Source organism: Aotus nancymaae, unplaced genomic scaffold, assembly GCF_030222135.1.
Source record: "Aotus nancymaae isolate 86718 unplaced genomic scaffold, 86718_ANA_hifiasm-v0.15.2.pri h1tg000022l_1, whole genome shotgun sequence".
NCBI classification, from domain to species: domain Eukaryota; kingdom Metazoa; phylum Chordata; class Mammalia; order Primates; family Aotidae; genus Aotus; species Aotus nancymaae.
The window spans coordinates 9,120,096-9,138,751 of NW_026988435.1; the positions used below are offsets into that span (position 1 = coordinate 9,120,096).

At 35.2% G+C, this 18,656-nt stretch overlaps 1 protein-coding gene across 1 annotated transcript in view; it reads left to right on the forward strand.

The window, feature by feature from the left end:
* The window catches only part of VGLL3 (vestigial like family member 3), a 48,567-nt gene that overhangs the window by 1,126 nt on the left and 28,785 nt on the right, over positions 1-18,656 (forward strand). The window contains exon 2 of the mRNA XM_064380013.1: positions 10,349-10,631. Coding sequence (XP_064236083.1) covers positions 10,349-10,631 — 283 coding nt within the window. The remainder of the gene's footprint in view (positions 1-10,348; positions 10,632-18,656) is intronic.

The window sequence follows — 18,656 nt, forward strand, 5'->3', positions numbered from 1 at the left end:
CCACGTTTTATTGCAAACCTGTATAATTTGGCGCATTAATTCATCTGGCCTTTTACTTTCTGTATTTCCTCTTGCTAGAATTACAGTGTCACTCTCTAGAAAGAAATCTAACTTTCTGTTTAGAATTTAGGAACTGCGAAGTTCAGCTGATTTTGGAAGGGTACATGTCCCAGATTCATCTGCTGAACAGTACCAGCTTAAACAGGACCAATTAGGGCAAAAGAGGAAGGAGCCCTACTTTCTCGCTTTTTTTTTTTTTTTTTTTTTTTTTTTTAATATTTAGCAGCTCCAGCATTTCAAAGCACCTCTGATATTATAGAGGCCTTCAATTATCATTTGGAATGTGGATGAGCAACAAACTAAAACTTCTCTAAATATTCAGAAAGGTACATTCTTCCCTTAAAAAATAACAACTAGTAGAAGTTGTTTCAAATACGGTTTCATTTTTTGGGTTGTGAAATCAATGAATCTGAGGTGGAGTTAATGCTAACTTCTTTTTTTGAGCTAGAAAACAACATTAAGTATCAGAGAAAATGACAAATTACCAATCATAAGAGTTTTCAATAAGAAATGACTCCAAATGCTTTATCTAATGTTTGCAATAGCCTTGAGACTTAGTCCCCAAATTCAATTCTTTTGACAAACTCATCAACATACTGAAGACCAAAATTTAAAAAGTAAAAAATAAAATAAAAATTAGAAAAACTGTGACCAATGATCTTCTTAAAAAAAAAAAAAAGACTATCTACATTGATTAGTTACATAATGATCAACTTCTATATTTGGGGCTTTTGTAGACATTGCTTAAGTAGATGTTAGGCTGAGTCAACCCTAAGAATGTAGCTGAGAGGTGTGCTTGGAAATTTTCATGTTGCTTTTACTAAAATGGCTTGTCCAAGATTTCTTTCTTTCTTCATCTTCTTTTTTTTTCCTTTGGTCAAGTAAAGAAACTATTTGACCATAACTGGCTAGCTAAATAAAAAGAGACTTGACAGTGTAACTACTGTTCTTTTACTGTCAGAAGTTTATTTTGATGACCTACATTTTCTATTGGAAAAGAGAGTAAAGGAAATTCTTATCAGGCTGACAGCATTTTTAGACTATGCGTTGTGTGGGCGTAGTGGGACTAATATTGACTTGGCCCTAATGCAGTCATCCGAGAATACATATTTTGGTTGTTTTCGCATTCCATAAGGTTTTATCATTATTATCCATGAAGATTGTTTTTTCCGTACATGGGAAGTGACCCCTAATAGCATCTTGCCTGGGAGACAGAAATAAGGGCTACAACTCCTACTGAATTTCAAAAATTGATTTCTCAAGAAGAACAAAAAGGAAAAGGAGCAAAGAAAAGTAACACTCATCAAGAAATGTTAATGGTCACTTTAAAAATGCTAGAAGAGACAGCATTAAAGTTTTGTATTGCTTCTGTATTCAATTGTAGTAGTGTATCTGTCAACTGATTTTCCCCTCAAACTGTATAGCCCCGAAGTCCTTATTAGTATATCAAAATGATTCATTATGATGGCTTTTAAACACAGGTATATTTTCCCTGTAATGTAACAAATGATCATGTAACATTGAGAATTATTTTAGAAGTAACAGAACTTCATTATCCAGGCATGTGTACTCTCATGTTTTCCCTATAAGCACAGATGTGCACTTGCAAATTTAAGTTTAGGTTTTTGTTGAACATATTGTCCGTTGTAAGTGGGTAACCAGTGAATGTTTTAAAAACCTAGTTAACTGTATATGTATTAGCCTGCACTGCAGCGTGTTACTTAGGTATACAGTGCTAAAATACGTCCAAAGTATACATTTTATAGTCCCTGACATTAATTCCTAGAAATTGCATGGCTGGTTGTAAATCCTACAGTGTAGTTTATAAAGCCCAAACTGCTGAGGGCTACTGGGTGACCTGTTTCCCGTGCCCACCATCTCTTCCTGGCTTTAGTATGTGTCTCTAACACCTCCTCAGGAGACCTCTTCATTCAGCTTCCCAGCACATGCTCTCAAAGGTTTCAGGATTGTGCAGTTTATAGATGAGACACAGAACAGTCACCAGTTTTCTAATTGAGCGTGGGGATTTTTAACAATCACACTTTGGGCTTCTTATTCAATGGAGTATATTTACTCTGTCCTCTTCCGGGTTAACAGCTGGATGAATCTGCATGCATGCTTTCACTTGAAAAAATTAAGTGCCCTTGGAGGAAGAACTTCATTTATAAGTCTTGTAAGGTGTTTTTTCAAACTGTCTCTGGTCTCTGCTACCTTGGTTGACTCATAAAATTGTTGCAAGATTCAGTTTGTCAGAGAAGAAAAGCCCTGGAAAAACATAACTTCAACTCTTCCTTTTACATGTGAGAAAACGGATTTTTATAGGACTGAAATGCCTGGCTAAAGATTTCAAAGTTGGTTGGTGACGAAAGTAGGACCGCCATATCTCCCTTTCTCCTGTGTAGCATCTTTGCACAATGCCATGAAGTTTCCTAAAGCTTTTTATTTTTTATTTTTTCATGTTTTGCTATTGCACAATATGCTTATTTTTGTATTTAGATCTCCAATCGATTTTTTTTTATAATGAAGATTAATATGCCTTGGAGTGCAAGATTCTTTCCAAGTCCGTGGTAGTGTACTTTTTTAAGTTTAGGCATTCCAAAGGTCTTTAGCAAGCATTTGTATTATGCTAATGACTTATACTATCCATGTTGCATCCTTGTTGATGAAACAGAATATCCACTTAGCAAATGGATATTTATTTATCTAAAATAAAATACAGAAAGTGGTATTAGCAGTTAATTTTAAGTGCCTCATCTGTCATTGATATTCCAACATAAGTAAGAGAAAGAATACAATTATAACCAAAATAGTTTCAATTCGCAGACAACTTATTTGAGGCAGAGGATCTATTTTTCTTGAAACTGTAAGGACTTAAGTGGATTTATAAAAATTCATACAGGACTTATTTGAGAAAGAACAGCCCCTGTAACTCCACACCACACAAATTAACTTCACGGCAGAGACTTAGAGGCTTAAAGCGCCCCATGGCTTCATGCTCCCAATAACTTCCCAGCCAGAAAATTCAAAGCCACAGGAAAAATTAAATGTTAAAATAAACTGAACTGTTGTCTCTGGCAGTCAACCAGAATGGAGATTACAATAATGATGGTAAGGGCAAGATTGAGATCCATAAAATCATGCATAGTGAGGATGTGTTCACCAAGAAACCAAATACTAGGACAAGGTGACACTTGGCTAAATGCAAGAAAGTCCTACCTTATCTAGCTCTTAGTAAAATTTCACAACTCACAAAGCTGGAGATGGTAAGGACGTGACCTATAAGGTGGGAAAAGAGGTGTTTAGAGTGGAAAGTCTTGTTCTCCTGTGTACGGTCTCTTTAGGCTACTGCAAAAGAGGCTGGGCTGTGTGTGTATATGTGTGTGTGTGTATGTCTGTGTATATATACATGTATATATATTTGTCATATCTATCTGTGCAAAGGGAATTTTCAATATGAATAAGACTCTTATGCTTATGATGTCTAAGGCAGATCTTAAAGCAAATTTGTAAGCTAGGTGACTGTCATTCTAAAACCTGGGTGCTTAGCTTGAATCTCATTCTCATAGGCTTTATGTCCAGTTAAGTTTTTAAAAATCTGACAATTAATACATCCAGTAATAGATAATATATTAAGGTATTACCTCCAAGAAAACATTTTTATTCAAGAAGCAAAGGCTCTCTAAGAGTCAAATTTCAGTCTCTGTCAGGGACAGTGAAGGCAAAAATTTTGAGCTAAGCTCTGCTCTGAACCTTTCAAAACACAGCTCTTTAAGCAGCTGGTTTTCTGCTCTGACTACTCATTTAGGAAGAACCTAAGAGTGCCTTGAACCATTAGACCCAAACAGCTGCTGCTAGAACAACTCATAAATCCATAATTACTGATAGTTCAGTGGATACCAGATTTATGCTAGTAATTTACAAGTGTGGTCTGAACTGGGGTAACTGAATCGTTTTTCACTTGTCTCCTTCTTTAGTAGAAGAAGAAAAAAAGAATGACCTAAATTCAACAGGTGTCGTTTCTCCTTAAAACTGTATCATTTCAGTGTGCCAAAACACTTGTCATTGAAGGATGGAGTAGGGGGACTCTAAAAATGTATCCTTTCTTGTTAATATGAAGATAGATAAAGGAAGCACCGTAACTAATTCCTAGGAATTGCGCTAGATGACCCATGTCTGAAAATAAATAATTCTTCAGTGGTCTGTAGGGTTTTTTTTTTTTGGCTAAATATCAGAAGAGGCAGCCAATGTAGGAAACAAAATTAAGTGTGAATTTGTCTAGAGCTGCAGCATATTGCTTATTAAGATATAGAATTGGATGAGAGACCACTGAGACAATCAAATCAAAGCTTCTTGTTTTCAAAAGAGGAAGCTAAGGGCCAGAAGGTTCAGTGACTTGCTCAGACTCATGAAAATAGTTTTGGTCATTCTCTTTCCCATTTCAGTTCTCTTTCTTTGTATTCCCTTCCCATCTGTGCTGCTTTAGAAACAAGAAAACTATTTGTAATTAATCTAATGTTAGCGTTTGAATTTACTTACTTTTAAATTTTGGAATATTAGCTACTTAGAGAATACAATGCAATCAGCCATATAATAAACCATGAGGCTTTTTATTTATTATTGCTGTTACCATACTCTTCTAATTATGAGAAGTCTGAGTTTAGGAACAGACTATGACTTTCATCGTTGTGACTTCAAGTCTTTGCATAATTTCTGACAAAAAGAAAGAATTAACTGACAATTAGATAAGTGAATGAATAAAGGATAAATTATCTTAAAAATGTAATTATACCCTTAGTCTAATAATAGAATTATACATATGGACTAGAAATTTATATGTTGGAAGCTGTTGTCTCCTTCAAAGTAGTTGGTTTGAAAGAGAGCACATCCCTTTATGATATGATCATTGCTTAAAACATTTTGGGAATGTAAATTTTGAAATCGCCTCTAAGCCCGTGGCACATTTTTTTGAACATCATCAAACCTGGATGTTTCTTCCTTCTGGGGGTTAGGTTTGACTTTTTGATAATGACCAGAATCATTTAGAGGCAAATGCACTCAAAAGTAACTCATCATGTAAAGTTATATTATTTTTGGTTGCTCCCCCGCCTACCGTTAAGACAACAAACAAACATACAGAATCGCGAGGTGTGATTTTGTCTCACAAATTGACTCTGGTCACATTTCCCAAATAGGATTTCTGGAAAAATTGTAGAAAATGTTTTCATGTATCTTATTTGTCAAGGAGATAATCTATTTTTAGATATAGAAGTTCAGTTTCATCTAGAATTATGTATATATTTAAAAGCATGGCATTGTTTAAATCTCTAATTTTTTAATGTCATGAATTTTAGACTGTCCATGTGATGCCATGCTGACTGATATTTTCTGTTTATTCAGTTAAAATAAATATCCTATGGAGAAGCATTGTCTTTAGTCTATTTTATGAATACATGCTTTGTAAACAGACAGAATTAGGTTCTAATCCCATCTTTACCACTTACTGTTATAGTTAGACCATCCTGACCCAGTAATTTGCCCATTAACTTTTTACCTGGGGATTACTTATTCTGACAAAATATTTGTGTATGAGAGGACAGTTACGTGAAATAAAATATATAAAAGGTTTGTGACATATGTTCCTTAGCAGGACCCAACCTCATATAACCCGACCTATCCTTCTCCAAATAGGCTAAGAACCAAAATCTGTTATCCAAGTAAATAAAGAAATATGTGGCCAGGCACAGTGGCTCATGTCTGTAATCTCAACACTTCTGGGAGGCTGAGGCAGGAGGATCACTTAAGGCCAGGAGTTCAAGACCAACCCTGGCAACATAGTGAGATCCTGTCAGCTCCAAAAACAATAAGAACAAAAAATAAGTCCGGCGTGGTGACACACACCTGTAATCCCAGTTGAGGTGGGATAGTCATTTGAGCCTGAGAGGTGAAGACTGCAGTGAGCCGTGGTCACGCCACTGCACTCCAGCCTGGGTGACAGAGCGAGAACTTGTTTCAAAAGAAAAAATATATATATAGTCAACTAGCAATGTCCTGCTATTTTGGCCTCTAGGGTTTTGAAATATTTACCCTGGGATAGCGATTTCTTCTTATAGCTCCAATCATGTTTTTCAACATAAAAAAAATCATTGTATTATACAAAGATAGCCAGTAGATTTTTATTCTTAAATCTGTTTCTAAATATCTAAAGACTCCAGTGATTCATTAAAATACTTTTGTTTCCCTAGGAAAAAAAGTTTCCACATATTCACGGTAATCATTTGGCATTTTGTAGACTTAAGCCTTGGGGAGTTAGTGGTATTTGGCTCCTGACATGGAAGTCTTTCTCTTGTCAGACAAATCCTTCCCCTGCACATTCCTGCTAAAACGTTTGTTGCTGTTGTACTTAATGGCAGGCAGTGTGGTGTACTGCCCAAGCAAACTCTCCACGCTGATACTTTAACCTGTTTGTGAGTTAGCTTTAACTTTACAGCTATTCACCCATTTGCTGTTTCATCTTACTCCAGAGTCATTTGACCTGGGGGAAAATTGTCGTAACTATGTAGTGGCGAAGAGACATAAATGTGCACTAAAAAAATGCAACAACTTGTAGTCTTTAAATTCTCTTTAGATGGCTTTATTTTTGTTAACGTTTATGCAGGGGTTTGTAAGGAAAACATAAGTATTTCTGAGAAATCTGGATATTTTTAGGAAGTGAGTGCGCATTTTGAGAAAAATACAAATTAGATTACGTTTTGACCTTGATTTAGGAAATCTTGGTTCTGATGATTTGATATTTAGTCTCAATGTTTTGAATTTTGTAAATCATTCCCACGAAAGAATGTAACACTAGGAAAGTTTCACTGAAGGAGCAAACACCAAGTGAATACAGCATACGGCAGAAGCGCTTATGAGCAAAATACTTAGTTTAAAAAAAAATACATTGATTTACAGTCACCAAGGCACAGACATCAGAAAGTAGTTGAGGCACCAGAGTCTATGGAGAAGGAAATTAAGATGGGATGAATGGCAGCATTTGAATCAATTGCTGTTTAAATACTGTTTCTGTTTTCTTCATGATCACATGTAATGTTAAAAAATGTATGCAAATTCAGCCTTGGCACATAGGTGGTTGTCAGGCCATTTGGATGCTTTGAGATTCTTATTTTAACCAGTACTGTTGATTGTGAGGCTGTAAATGTCTGTGTATGTGAGTGTGTGTGTGTGTGTTGTAAATGTAAATATTTAAATTGATTTACTATAATCTGCGAAAATTAACCTAACTTTATCTGAAAAGACATGCAAGTGGCAATGGTAGACGTTCTTATGTCCTGCCTACTGGTAGATATATTATAAGCCTTTTTTTCATTTTATGTCTTTGATAGTTTTCTAGCAAATTTATTTAATTAGTGGAAGAATTGACTTAAAGAACCGAGAGAGAGAGAGAGAGAGAAAGAGAGAGAAAGAAAAAAGAAAGTATATTATATAATCATTCCAAAAAAATTTATTTAATTAGAAGAATCAGTACAGCTATTTTAAAGAACCATATATGTTTGCTATATCAAAAAGGAATATTTCAGTATACATATTTATATCAATATAGATATGTTACACATATGAAATAAAAAGAATATAAAGAATGCATACATTGAGATAATTCTTTTCTAAAATAAACTAATGATAGGGATTTTAATATGGGGCAGCTTTTGCTTACTATTTCCTACTGGATATTGAAAAATACAATTTTTAGGTTAGTTTATTTCTATCCAACCATTCAAAAATTGGTAGGACAAGTAACACAGTATTATGAAGCATTTAGAAAATTGTGATATCTTAAATAGATTGAATTTCTATGGTTTAAATATAATAGTTTAATTGATTTAAAAATGTCAATTTAAAAATTGATATTTTATAATTGCTACTATTGATCAGAATAGTATTTGACATTTGTATCAGGATTCATGGCTTTCAAATCCTTTACATATATATAAATTCACTTATATTTCACCTAAGAATTAATTGCTGTCAATTCAGGGTAAACTAAAACATTGACTTTATTTGGGTTATTAATAGCCAGTCTCTTTTATTTAAAGGATGAATGTTACAATTAAACAAATAAGGCAATTATATGCAAACCTCAGTCTCACAAACTGATGCTGAGCTGGACATTAACAGAAAAAAGAAATTAATTTCACAAATAATGAACAAAATGTAGACAATGATGCCACCATGTAGATAGGTTTAATTTTTTTTTTTCATATAAACAGTGCTACTTTCTAATGTGCCAGAATATCCAACAGAGAGTGTGTGCATATGGTTAAAACAGTACATGTTTTATGTAAATACATGTGCACACCAAGAAGCAGTACTGTGATTTGACTAATAAATCGTAATATTCATTTAATTTTATAATGGAATTTAAAACTAGCAGTAGCTTTAGAGGTTGTTTAGTTCAGTTCTCTCATTTTACACATACCATATGTTTCTATGGTGTTTTTACTATTGAAGTTAAATATAAACATGTTCAAATCTGTGCTGAAGTAGATTATGAGAAATGAAAACACTCAGTCATTACAATCACCTATTCATCAGCAAGGCACACTCATTACAAAGAATGAATTATCTATTCATCAACAAATGATAACCATATTGACACAAATTTTAAATAAAATCAAAATATATATTTATAAATAACATCCTGAAATGATAACTAGCAGCTCATAGTATTTCCGAATATTTCAGGACTCACCTTATACAGGAACAATATATTCACTGTTAGGGGAAAGGTGTTAATTTATTGAATGGTGCATTTATAATCTGTAGCTATACCTTTTGAAGCTACTAATTACATTAGAAACTTAAGAGTCTGGGATATGTATTTTGCTAACAATTGCACAATTACTGAGTATGCTGGAGTGACTTATCTTTTTCTATTCACATTCGTTTTCCAGCAAGCTTTTTGTTCAAAGTAAGAAAAATGGAATGATCAAGGATCAGGTTTTGCAGACATAAAGATGACAGAGAAAGCTCATTTGGTCACTTGAATAATACATTTCAAAATCTTTAGCATTATCTTCTTATATGTAATTCATATTGAAGTTGATAATAAATGTAATATGTGCTCAGTGAGAAATGTTTGGAAATACTGAAAAGCAGGAATAAGAAAATGACAATTAACTACAAACGTATTACCCAGGAAAACAATACAAAATATGTTTTTGTAAATTTTTTCACTCTAGACATCCCTCCCTGCCTTTCCCCACCACATACATGCACATGCATATCTATACGCTAGACACCCCTCGCTCCCCGCCATTCCCCAGCACATATATATGCACACGTATGTCTACACCTGTATGTTTTCCTTATGCATCGGACTCTGCAGCTTATATGATTTGTGACTTTTGGCAAGTTACTTAACTTTTCTGTGCCTTAGCTTTTTAATCTTTACAATATGGATAGCATTAATATCCATGTTATAGAACTGTACAAATTAAATGAGATGATAAATACAAAGTTTTAGAAGCGTGTCTGATGTAATGTATATTATTATTAGAGTTATAATATACTTTTAAACATTTTAAATTAATGAATCTTTCTCATTTTTATTTGAAAGATTAGCCCATTACTAGTATTTTATAAAATTTTCATAAACCATAATAAAACTTTTTCCCCTCCTGATAATGGTAGTTAAGTGGAACATCTGAAAAATATGTTCCATGCAAAATGGATCTTCACACAGACTTCTTTTGTCATTTTAGTTTGATTTTTGAGAAATGGGTTCAGCACATCTGCCAAATCCTTTTATAAGATGCTACATTCCTATTTTTATTTTATTTTATTTTATTTATGAAAAGTTCGTTTCTCCTCCACCCCACCCCCAGACAGTCATTCCTTTCTGTGCTAAACCATAACATTGCTGTATATTACATTTTTAAAAGTAAATCAAAACTGGAAAGAAAAACTAGAAGAAATATGCCACTATTTTTTAAAAGTCATTCTCCTATTGGCCTAGCTAGAGGAAAAAAAAAATCCTGTTTTGAAAATATACTGTTTGATAATGGACGTTTATGTTTGTTTGCCAAATGTAGAATCACAGACTTTTTTTTTTTTTTTGGTGTGGGAAGGAGGCAACTGGTTTGGGGAGGAAAAAATGGAGTAAAGCAGATGAAGAAGAATCAGTTTGCAAACATATGTTAATATTTAGATTCTTTTTTTTTTAAATGAAAGCTTAACTAGTTAATGCTTTTTTACAAACTGTCTTTGATACTGTGTTTTGTTTATTCCATCCCAGAAGAAGTTAGCGGTATTCAGCAAGATGCAGGACTCTCTGGAAGTCACCCTTCCCAGCAAACAAGAGGAGGAGGATGAGGATGAGGAGGAGGAGGAGGAGGAGAAAGACCAGCCTGCCGAGATGGAGTACCTTAACTCTCGCTGTGTCCTTTTCACTTATTTCCAGGGAGACATTGGGTCAGTAGTGGATGAACACTTCTCAAGAGCTTTGGGCCAAGCCATCACCCTCCATCCAGAATCTGCCATTTCAAAAAGCAAGATGGGGCTAACCCCCCTATGGCGAGGTAAGAATTCAAAAGCAGATGCTCTCCAGGGCACTGTCTCTGTTTTGCAACTGCCTGTACCAGGTTCCAGCTGGAGACTTGCCCCTGAGGATGGATATCCACTTGCTTTTTAATATTTAAGGACAGCGAGGAATTTCTTTCAAACAAACAGCTGGATCGGTTTTGTCACATGTGGAATGCAGGGTTGGAAAGGATGCAGTCACACCCCTTAAATTCCTTATGAAAAGTAGTGATACAACCGGCTTGAGTTTATGGTGGCTGGATTGAGCTGCGAAGCACCATTCCTAAAGCCCCAGTGGCCCAACTTGGTTCTCTAAATAATAGGCATGCCTAAATTAGCTTTGAAAAAATTAGCTCTTGCTCATTCCAATAGGTGCTACGAGATGACATAGAAGAGACCTGAGTCTGACCCAGGAATACAGACCTTGGGAGCTGTCTGTGTTCTTTTGATAGACTTCTCTGTCCTGATTTGTTGCAGTATTAACTCTTTGTAGTATACAATCTAGGCAGTTTTGGCAGCATCTACATGGTTTAAACTAGTGTTTTTACCTTGATAAAGAAAGAGGAGTACGCTGGGCTTCTTTATTTCTTTCTCTATTGAGGTCACAGAGATATGTTTGAAACTGATTTCTGACTCACAGAAAATTATTGGTGACATCTAAATCAGGGTAATTACAGGATTACAGAAAAACATAATACGTCATTCCAATGACAGCTTCAGAGAAATCTGTTACAGCAGTGATTTCTTCCAAACTCACCTGGTTACAGGAATGATCTACTAAAATGGTTCGTAAGGTATGATTTTCCTGACCGGGAGCATCAGTGCCACACGGGAGCTTGTTAGAAGCACAAATTCTTGGGCTCCACCCCAGAACTGCAGAATCATAAACTCTGAGGTGGGGCAATCTGTGTCTTAATCAGCCCTCCCAGTGACTCAGTTGCAGGCTTGAGTTTGATAATCATTCCTCTAGTGCTGTTAGACAGTTTGCAGGTCCCTTATCTTGAATCTCTTGACCTGGAATCTTCATAGGAAGGTGTGGGAATCACACTTTAACAAGGGTATGGGTGACTCCTATCCGGAGGAAAGCTGGCCACCTGTGAACAGGGCCAGGTGAGCAGTGAGCAGTGACTAGTGATCCCCTCTCAGCAGCCTGAATGGTTCTGCTCTATTGTAAAAGTCCTGGCCACATGGAATTGCTGGGTCTGATTTTTCTTCTCTGCTTTACCTTTCTTTTCTTCTCTCCCTCCTTCCCTTCTTACTCTCTCTCCTTCCTTCCCTCCCCGCTTGCTTGCTCTCCTCTTGTCTCCTTTCCTTCTTTTTTCTTCTTTACTTCCTTATTTTTCCTTTTAGTAAACATAAACAAACTAAGCAGTGACTATAAAGGGGAAGGTGAATTACAAATAAAGTATCCAAGTCCTTGATAGAAATGAATTGAAATACATACTGCTTATTTGATTAGTAGATATTATGGACTTTCTACGAGAACTGAGACTTAGTCCTTGGAAGCCCAAGATGCTTAGGTAACCAACTAATGTCCTATTTAAGAGGACATGATGAATACCTTTAATAATTTGTAGAGGAAGAAAATAGGAAAACGTTAGTGAATTAGATGGCTTTAATAAATAATTTGCTATATCAGTAATAAATCCTTTCATGAAAATCAGTCCCGGGAGAGTAGTAAACATAATGTCTACTTCTTTTAGCACATGGGCATATGCGACCTTGCTATCATTTAACCTGAAAGGTCAGAATTAAAGTCCCTGATTTTTTCTTGGTGCAAGAGTGATTGTCTATAGTATCATATTCAAAATAATTTTAAGTGTGATGTTGTGAATGTGCAGAAACCCTGGAACACATCAGCGTTTTCTCTGTAATTTGCATAACACAATGTACAAGGTCCTTTAGCAGATGTTAAATTTTAGCATAGAAAGGTTTTATACAGATATTATTAGAATTTTCTTGAAATCATCTTAAATTTGATTTTCAAATGTGTCTCCTGTTTTATTTATTTACTTACTCAGCAAACATTTCTCAACCTCCTGCTATGTGTTAGGCAATGTGCTGAGTCCTGAGACTGTATCAGTGAAGGAAACAGCCCAAGGCTCTACCCTCATGAACTTTGTCATAGTTGTCTTTATTGTGAATTAGTCAGATTTAGATAAACATATAAAACATGGCGCTGACGTTTTGGGGTAGAAACTGAAAACAAAGAATTGTTACCAAAGGTGCTATTTTACATAAGGTGATAGCAAAAGCCCTGTCTGACACAGTTATGTCTGAGCAGATAGCTGAAGGAAATAAGAATACTTATCATGTGGTTATCTAGGGAAAAATAATTCTACACAGAGGGGACAGACAGTACAAAACCCTGAGGATGGATTGAACTTAGAATAATACTCCATAAGAAGCAAAAATACTGGTGTGAGGGAAACGAAATGAAAAGTGATAGGTGGAGAACAGATATTTTAGAGCTTTTTTTTTTTGTGTGTGTGTGTGTGTGTGTGTGTGTGTGTGTGTCGGAGTTTTGCTCTTGTCACCCAGGCTGCAGTGCAATGGCGCAATCTCAGCTCACTGCAACCTCTGCCTCCTGGGTTCACATGATTCTCCTGCCTCAACCTCCCCAGTAGCTGGGATTACAGGTGTCCACCACCACTCCCAGCTAATTTTTGTTTGTTTGTTTTTTAGTAGAGACGGAGTTTCACCATGTTGGCCAGGCTGGTCTCGATCTCCTGACTTCAGGTGATCCACCAACCTCAGCCTCCCAAAGTGCTGGGATTACAGGTGTGAGCCACCGCGCCTGGCCGTTTTAAAGCTTTTTACATCAGTTTATCAGAGTATACCAGGAAAGCAGCATGCACTTCAATTTTCATCTCCTATTCTCCCACTAAGTCTACAAACACCACATCTGCTTATCATTCCTCATTTTTTTCTGATGTTCACAGCAATGTGTTTCTATGTGGAAAATCTGAAATAAATATGAACTGATTAAGTGACTGAATTAGATGAACCAATTTCATACCATGTATCCAGAATTAGAAAACAAAAAAGCCTTTAATAGAAAATTTCTTTGTAATAAGTTATATGAAATCTTTGGGTACAGTTTTCTTATTTATAAAACAAGGTGGTTGAATTCAATAATTGGTAAAAACCTTTTCTTCTGTAAAGTTCTGTGATTTCAAATGTATTATTTGCTTTTCTTAGAACTTTGCCATAGTTGTCTTTACTTGTGAATTAGTCAGATTTAGATAAACGTATAAAACTTGCATAGGATTTACAGGAGAGCCACAAACGGAAATTAAAGATATAGAAAATGTCTTAAAGAAGAGGTCCAATAAAATGAGATTCACATTTTCATTCTCATAAAATAAGAGAGTTAGTGACAATTTAATTTTAATTGGCAAAGCTACACAGGATTGGAAGAATGCAGTCTTTGGAATCCATTTGTTTTAGATTCATGTCCCAGCCGTTACCTTCTGCTTGCAATGTGATCTTGGATTACTAAATTAAAATATCTTACATCAGCTTCCTCAACTGTAATATATGTTTAAGGACACCCATCTCCTAGAGTGATTGTAAAGATTTTTTAATAATGTATTTGAATCATTTAGCACAGAGCTTGACTCAAGGTGCTAAATGAAAGTCAGATGCCTTTTCTCTTGTCCCTAAGTAAGTTTTCACTCATTTGGCACAGAAAAACCCTGAGTCTTTATCCAGGAACATTGTTTTCTGGAACCTTGTGTTTTTGGCACAAAACACAGAGTCCTAGATAATAGTAGATAGTAAAGGCTATTGATAATGTTAGTCCTTGGTAATGATGCTTAGAAAGGAACTGCTGACCAAGTGTTAAAGGGTCTAGTTTCCAGCATCAAGTTATTACGGTGCCACAGAAGTGGTACCATGCTACAAACAAATTTAATAACTGAATCATGTTTGACTGTAGTTCCATGGTAAATCTTTAGACAAGAATAATGTGTGTCGGCTAATTATGAAATAATAGTTATAGTTTGAATGTATATCTTCTTGATGAAGCTGGGAAAGTTTTTTTTAGGAATTTTTCAGCGGTAAGACAAACAATGACAGGAAGTATATGTATTTTATTTGGCGCCATGTCTCACCAGTTACCTGTAATCCTGCTATATATTCTAACGGGGTTGAGAGAATTTCATTTCATCATTAAAAAAACCTATCGAGCTTACGCCTGTAATCCCAGCACTTTGGGAGACCAAGGAGGGTGGATCACCTGAAGTCAGGAGTTTGAGACCAGCCTGGCCAACATGGTGAAACCCAGTCTCTACCAAAAATATAAAAAATTAGCCAGGTGTGGTGGAAGGTGCCTGTGATCCCAACTGCTTGGGGGGCTGAGGCAGAAGAATCACTTGAGCCCAGGAGGTGGAGGTTGCAGTGAGTCGAGATTATGCCATTGCATTCCAGTTTGGACGACAGAGTGAGATTCCATCTCAAAAGAAAAAGAAAAAGAAAGAAAGAAAGAAAAAGAAAGGAAGGAAGGAAGGAAAAGACAAAGAAAGAAAGAAGAATGAAACAAGGAAGGAAGGAAGGAAAGAAAGAAAATCTAATGAATATCAGTGTTCCCTTATCTCCATATAAATATGTGTTTATTGATACCCTTTTCCTAGAGTTATTATAAAGATTTTTAAAAATAATCTATATGACTAATTTAGCACAGACCTAAACATTAGCTTCAAATATGTCTATGCACTGATCTTTACAGAATGTGTGTGTGTGTCATAGAAAAGGGAGAGAGTTATGTCAAGCCACAGAAGAGTAGATCACTGACTTAAAACCATACTAAATGCTAATCTGATATTGTAGTTGCAAAGAAAATGATCTGTTGGCTTATTGATGTACATAAGGCCTTCTTGGGCAATTCATTCTCATAGGAAAGAACTCTCAAAATAAGTACAAAACCTAAATAGTCAAATGGAGAAAGGAAAAGGAAGCCCAGTCTGATGAGCTGGCTGATATTGGAAATGAACAGAATGTCCACAGACCAAGACATGGGGAAAAAAGTGAGGTATGACTTATCTCACCCTGCTGCCTCCAAGGAGTATTGGTGTCTGACATCACCCATTGAAACTCATTGTAGAGTCACAAGGCCCATTTTGAGCAACTCTAGAAGGAAGTAACTAGAGGGCAATCTTTGGACATAATGTTAATTCATAATTACTGAATGACAGAAAACACTGGAACACATGTCTTTTTACCTCTGACCCAGTCATTTATTTTCATGGGAAGAACAAGAGAATGACAATGAAATTCCAGCAAGAACACTTTAGGTTAAGGATTGAGTAGAATTTTGTTTTTTAACTGATATTGATAAAAAACATAAAAATGTTACCTTTTAACATGATAATAATGTTTTTAATCAATAACTGATTTGAATAATGTGCTTTCTGGAAAGTTTTAAGATGACTTGGAGATTCTGTAACACTTCATTGTGCCACTTTCTTTCTAATTTAGTTTTTGTTATTTTTTAAATTAAGTAATAAGGTGTATCATTCTTTAAATTTTGAATCTTATCTTTCCTACATTTTTTTACCCTGAGAATTTTTTATATTGGTTTTTGGGGGAGTGTGTGTGTGTGTGTGTGTGTGTGTGTGTGTGTGTGTATTTAAAAAAAGACATTTAGAATCAATCCAAAAAGTGTCCCAGCTCTTATAAAATTGAAAGACATACCTGGTATTCTATGTGGAACTCTTTCATGTCTTTAAAATATACTTCTGGTCTAAAAAGATAGTGAGATTACTAGGCTTGCTTTGAGTGGATTGTATTGGACAATGTATCAATATTATCATTTTCTTTTTTGTCTAGAAATAAACCTCTGTGTATGTATGTTTGTGTGTGTAATATTTTTAACCCCAATTGCAAATTGAAACAAAATTATAGTTAGGCTTTTTGTATGTATTAGAGTGTCAGTGTTAACCTCACTCAAATATTGAGGTTAACATCATCTATATATCAGGTAATATTGAATCCAAAGTCACCATATAGTGTTAATAGCATACAGTACTATATTGCCTCTACTAACCTGAAATGTAATATTGCATAGAAATAGCTCATGCAGTTTTTCATATGTTTTCTTTATCCAACAAATGTGGCTGTGATTAAGGATTAAGTACTCATAAGCAGAGAGTCATGTAATGAAAAAAATTTGCATACATATGAAATTAAGCACACTGATTCTCAGGCATGAAACAAAGCATATCATCTTTTCCTTTGTATCAAGATTCTTTAAACAAGCAAGATACCAAATAGTGATTTTGAAGTACAAACTTCTTCATAAACATATTTTCAATTCAATATTGTTTCACTTGTAAATGTAACAGGTTTTTTTTTAAAGGGCTGCATAGATCTTTGCAAACTTTATATTAATCTCAAGAGACATATTAACTGGGAAAATATTAAGTTCCTTTTAATTTTATTTTTCCCTGGAGCATTTTAAAACTTTGTTTAATCTTTATGGAGTGCATTTTCGAAAACAGATTTCTACTTTTCTTAATAATGTCTTCACTAATCACGGTACAATACTTCATAAATAGACCAATAATATTTTTGTTAAGGAATTCATTCATTATTCACATTTGTGTGTGCATATTGAAAATGCATAAGCATCTATAAAATAAGATTGGCTCCATGTACATATAAATGAGACTAAAAGCATACAGGGAAATGTTATATACTCTCTGTACTTTTGACATCTTAATGGGGGATTTTAATAAAGGGAACTCCGTATCTCTGGCTAGTACTTGTGGTCGGGGTTCAACAGTTTTCATAACAGGATTCTAGCCCCTCCAGGATATGGAAGTTAGGAGCAGAATGAAGGGTTTTATCCCAAAGATGGGAGTTGTGAGAGCAAAGTAGCAGATGTGTGGTAGCAAAGATGACCTATGTAGAATAAGGAGCCTCTATAAACTTGGGTTTTTAAGCTTTAAACATTGATGGCTTTCATTGTAGATATGACAGAAATATTCTACAAATGACCACAATCTAAAACAAATTGAATTTTCTTCTCACAAGTTATATGAATTTCCTTCTCGTCATTAATAGTATTTTTCATATTTGGCAAAGTGACGATTGTTAAAGAAAACATTTACCTCAATACCAGTCAGTTTGAGTTTAGGTGGTATTTTTAGATAAATTGTGATTTTGACCAAACAAAGTCATTCGATTAAAAGTTTTCTGAGGTTGTTTGAAGACTTAAAGTGCACACTTCCATTCTTTGCCTTTTGAAGAATATCATTTCCTAGATTTCTCCCAAGTGTTTTGAGATCTATGGAGGTGTAGTGAAGGAGGGAATTGACTGTGAATAGTTGTTTGACCTCAAGATGGATGGGATGAATGATCATAGCTCTGGAGCCCAGATGAAGGGGAAGAGATTGCAGTGCTGCTGCCACAGCCTTTAGGGGAGAGAAAATGTTCAAACACCACAGTAATAGCCTAATTATGTTAACCAAATGACATACGTGGTGGTTGATTGAAGTTTTTTAAACTATCCTTCATTCATACCCTTCATTCAGTGAAAAGATATCCTTCATTCATACCCTTCATTCAATGGAAAGATCTGTCAAGGTTCTTTTATGTGGAACCCAGTATAAAAATACTCTCTTAAACTTGCATGACTAATGTCTTTAGAAAATAGCTTCTTCTATAGTTAAAAATAATCCATAGGTCACTTCACAGACTGTTAGCAGTATTAAGCCAGTAGATAATTTGATTTAATGAATTCAAAGACTTCATTTTTGCAGCAAAATAAAGTAAGCCATGGAAAGATCAATGGGTCCATCTGGGTTGATAAACTGAGATAGGGTAAAACCTAGGATCAAAGCTGGGCTCCTTGGTCTCCTGGCCCAGTGCTTGGTTATACAACATTGTAGGCAACAGTCTACAGGTGGAGGCACTGATCTTTCTATAAATGGATTTGACTATGTCACTCTCTAGATTAAAACCCTTCAAAGCCTTGAGACCCTACTACCTCAGCATAGAATTCACCTTCAGTACCATGGCCA